Source organism: Pygoscelis adeliae, unplaced genomic scaffold, assembly GCF_000699105.1.
Source record: "Pygoscelis adeliae isolate BGI_AS28 unplaced genomic scaffold, ASM69910v1 Scaffold168, whole genome shotgun sequence".
NCBI lineage: Eukaryota > Metazoa > Chordata > Aves > Sphenisciformes > Spheniscidae > Pygoscelis > Pygoscelis adeliae.
In genome coordinates this window covers 2584501-2589105 of record NW_008825566.1, presented here as the reverse complement: position 1 = coordinate 2589105, position 4605 = coordinate 2584501, and the positions used below count along the sequence as shown (strand labels likewise).

The window sequence follows — 4605 nt, the reverse complement described above, 5'->3', positions numbered from 1 at the left end:
CTGACAGAGAAACAAGCAGCACACTGTAAGCTCCCTGTACTGTATTAAAAATTAAAGAATATCAGTTCACTTTGGGCCCACAGCACAGCTGCTCTGGGCAGCTAATACTGTCGGAGTGATCCCTGATAACTGGCTCCAAGATGTACAGGTATGTGTATGTTCTGGAGACGCCCAGCTAGCATACAAACAGTCTGAAAGGAGAGACCCCTCACTTCAGATGATAAAGCTATACAAGACTTTATGGAAATAAACAGCCTTTTTCATCAGCAACATCCAGATTTATTCCTTTCCTCTCACCCCATTTATTTATATTGTTACTGACATTCAGAAATTAATTACTTGTGGAAAAGTGGCATGTGTCACTTCACATTATTTTTAGCAAAAAACATTTAAGTGGTACCAGATTAAGGAACAGTTCAGCAAGTATTAAAGGGAAATCTGACTTGCTAGAGATGGAAAGGAAATTGTAACCACTGCAGAGCACACTCACCCCGTATCGGCCTGCCAGCATCTGATTGACTGTTGCATCTACTGCAGCCAGTTTTACTTTTCCCTTTGTTTGTTCCTTCACCTCAGTGGCAGCAGCTGCCCATTCTGGCTCCAGGCTGAAAAACAAAGAGTATGAGTGCTCTAAGCTCTCTTAGAGCTAGCAAAAGTATACCACATTCCAACATTATGTAGCATACTCCACTCAGGAAAAAAAAAGTCTCTGCAGAGAATGACAGCTAGGAGGGTTATTCCAAATGAGACTGAAGTCCTGCATCTGAAGGAATGAAAAGATTAATGTAACTTCTGCATCTTATTTCCACTGGTAACTGGGAATTTTACTGCTAAGGAGGAGCGCAGCCAGAGCAGCACCAAGGTGCCCTGAGCAGGGGAAGCCCACACGGTTTTGCTAAATATATACCAGATACGCAAGGTCCCTTGTAAGGGATTAAGGGTATTGCACAAAACCAAGCACTAATGGGAACCAAATTGTCAAAGAAAAACCTCATTTACTTTTTGCAGTGCCCACACCATGGGGCATAAAACTCCACCATCCACACATCGTCACTATTTATGACGTTCTTATCAAAGCTGTCATCAGTCAGCTCAATCACATCCTTCTTATCTCCACCTCCGCTCTCTCGGCTCTGTAAGAAACAAACAGACCCTCACATAAGAAGTAACCAAAATTAGTTTCCCACACAAGCCATCTCCTGTGTGTCATGTTGTACCAAATGGTCTTTATTTGAATGAGATACAAAACAGGCAGTGTTAGGTCATACAACTTTCCCATTTTAGAACTGACAATACACACAGCCTAATCCCACAGCACTTTCAAGAAACAGCAAGTTTCTTCTCTTAAAAAAATTAAAAAGAGAAATCAGGTCAAACTGACTAACAAGAAGATGTGGGAACACTTCCCCAGTTCTTCACATTCTGATCTGCTCGAGAATAAAGCGCTCTCCAACCCCCCCCACCCCACTGTGCCCTGGTTTCCAGGCAAAACACACACGTGAGTGCAACACACACTGCAGGGTACAGTCCACCCAGCTCTTCTATCTGGCCAACCTGAGGATGTCAGAGTGTACTTACTCCATGATTTACAAATAGTAGTAGGAGCCAGAAGCTTTTCAATTTACCTTCAGGGAGAAATCAAGCAAGCCAACTTCAGAAGAACACTACCAAATTAAAAAACCTCATCCACCTATCTTAAGACTAGGACTAGGCAAATGGTACCTCAACCAGTTGGAGAATGGGGCTAACAGGGAGTTCAAAGGGAGATGCAAAGTTGCATCTTGCACCCGGGAAAGAATAAACCCACGCACCAGTACATGCTGGGGACTGACTAGCTGGAAAGCAGCTTTTCAGAGAGGGACCTGGGCGTCCTGGCAGACAAGTTGAACATGAGCCAGCAATGTACCCCTGTGGCAAAGGCAGACAACAGCCTCCTGAACTGCTTTAGGCAGAGAGTTGCCAGCAGGTCTGGGGAGGTGATCCTTCCCTCTGCTCAGCACTGTGTGAAACATCTGGAGTACTGGGCCCAGTTCTGGGCTCCCCAGTATAAGAGGCATGCATACACTGGAGCAAGTCCAGCCAAAGGTCAAAGCTGATTAAGGGCTTTGGGCATCTGACATATGATGAGAGGTTGAGAAAGCTGGGATTGCTCAGCTGGAAAGAGGGAAGGCTCAGTGTGGGTCCTATCCATGTATATAAATACCTGAGTGGAGGGGAGTAAAGAAAACAAAGGCAGACTCTTCTCTGCCCAGTGACAGGACAAAAAGTAAGGGCGTAAGTTGAAATACAAGAATTTAATTTAAACATAAGAGAAAACTTTTCTACTGTGAGGGTGGTCAAACACTGGAACAGGTTGCCCAAAGAGCACAGTGTGTGGTGTCTCAGTCCTTGGAGATACTCACAACTTGATGGGACACAGCCCTGAACAATCTGCTCTAGTTGACCCCGCACTGGGCAGGGGGCTGGACTAGACAGCCTCCAGCAGTCCCTTCCAATTTCAACTATTCTGTGAACAGAGTCAGGAGCACAAGCCCTGATCTCCTGTACAGGACAGTCTCCAGTTGAAAACAAACCCACACATTCCCTCAAATACCTGTTTCCCAGAACTGTATCCTCCACTTCTGCCACTAAGACGGTCTTTCACCAGGGACCGAAGAGCACTTAGAGCAGCATCGACAATGGCATCACTTGTCCTGCCACCTGCAACACAGCAAAATGAGTGTTGAAAGCATCGTAAGGCCAGTTTAAGGTAGGCCCCTGACTTAATTACAAACTTAATACTCCTTCACCCTAAGGGTTTTTCAGGAAAAGCAGAACTGGGCTATGAGTGATATGGTACTAGTGGTAGGACATCACTGACTTAAAACACAAGCAGCAGGATTGACTTCACTCCACTTTTTAAACTAACCACCTTATCTGATATGGGAGGTGACTGTGTCAAGCTCCCAGTAAACAGAAAGAAAGGAATAATTCTTTGGAATTGCCTAGCAACATCCACCAGCTACAAACTGCACGTGGGACTGTTAGCCTATGCTAAGACATGCACAATTTGGTCAAACAAGTCCCACCCATCTGTCTCTCAGTTACTACAAGCACTAGACAGGAAGTAAACACCACACAAGACAGCATTAACAGCTACCATAATTACTGTATTCAGGGAAGTTCTTAGGCCTGCAACACATGAAAGAGCATCACATTTACCCTGATAATCTTCTGCTTTGTTTTTGTTGGCTCCAAATATCTTGATAGTTGGAAACCCTCTGACTCCATACTGTCCACCCAAGGACTGATGCTTATCTGCATCTACTGCACCTACTTTCACTACACCCTATGGAAATAAAAACAAAAGCTAAGACAAGACTTCTACAGTGATTTATCACATTTTATACTCTCTGCATGCTGGGGGGGGAGAGAGAGAGAGAGAGTTATTAGGAGGGTAAGAAAACAGTAACCAGAAGAGAGGTGTTATCCCCTGAAAAGCATTAAACTACAGAACACCATATATGGCCATTTCTTTCTTCATCCTGGCAAACAAAATTTAAAATTGTTTGTGTTTTTTGTTTGTTTGTTAGGGTTTTTCCTGCTTGTTTTTAAGAAGGGGAATATATTTTACATAGGCAAGAGTTCAGCAAATCACTACATGACCAAGTTTTCTGTAATTAAAGAAATACTCATCACCAACAGCTTACAAAGCTGTCTTCATATATTCAGTTCATGCTGTTCCTGTACTTCAGAGGCAGGTGACAGGACAGCAAGGAAGAAAAGAGAAACATGCTATTTTGGGGGATGGTTGGATTCTAATGTCTTCTGGTGCTGGTAAAAGCGAGCCTAGAAGACAGTAATGGGAATTCACAGGGACAGAATTGACTTGCTTCCCCTTCAATTCAATGGCTTCTTTTAAAAAAGAAAAAACCCACAAAAATCCTAGCTTTTTAAGTGCTTCCGATTGGCCACTTCTCTAGCTGGACAAGTATGATTAAAGTGATATGGTTTTGGGGACCAAAATCCACCTCCATATTCCCAAGCCAGATGACAAACAGCCAAACTCTCCTCAATCCACTGCCACAAGCACATTTGAAAGGTTAAACTTACTTTTAATGCTGTTGCTGCTTTCTTCCACTCAGGGGTTAGTCTTTGACAATGACCACACCTTTTAGAAAAAAACACAACTAATTGTCATTCAGATCCCATAACTATTTCACAAAGTACAGAGCGGCCTTGTTGGGTTTGCAATTACCAAACAGCCACTTGCAGCAAACTGTGTGAGACTTAGTCGACTCATGAAGAGGGAAGAGGCTATGCCACATCACATCACACAGACTTCTCAAGAAAAACCTCCATATATATAAGTGCATACACACACACATATACATGCACACATCTCAAAAGCTACCTGGCTTTTCTAACAGAGGCAAACGCGAGCACCAAAATCCAGATTTGCACACTAGTCTGCTTGTTGCAAGCTAAAATGGACCTGTGATGAGGACTGAAAAAATTCTTCTAGAGGCAACTTCTTAACTAGCAAGAATTTGTGGCACATCATCTCCTGGAGGTGTCTGGGGGAGAAGACCAACAGTTGACTGGCAACTGGTGTATAATCACAGC

General features: G+C 43.6%; 1 protein-coding gene across 1 annotated transcript in view; it reads right to left on the bottom strand.

Moving 5' to 3' along the window:
• The window catches only part of PDIA6 (protein disulfide isomerase family A, member 6), a 13410-nt gene that overhangs the window by 7693 nt on the left and 1112 nt on the right, over nucleotides 1–4605 (bottom strand). The window contains exons 2-6 of the mRNA XM_009332505.1: nucleotides 4093–4150; nucleotides 3202–3328; nucleotides 2594–2700; nucleotides 1000–1133; nucleotides 491–605 (exon numbers count right to left, since the gene is read on the bottom strand). Coding sequence (XP_009330780.1) covers nucleotides 491–605; nucleotides 1000–1133; nucleotides 2594–2700; nucleotides 3202–3328; nucleotides 4093–4150 — 541 coding nt within the window. The remainder of the gene's footprint in view (nucleotides 1–490; nucleotides 606–999; nucleotides 1134–2593; nucleotides 2701–3201; nucleotides 3329–4092; nucleotides 4151–4605) is intronic.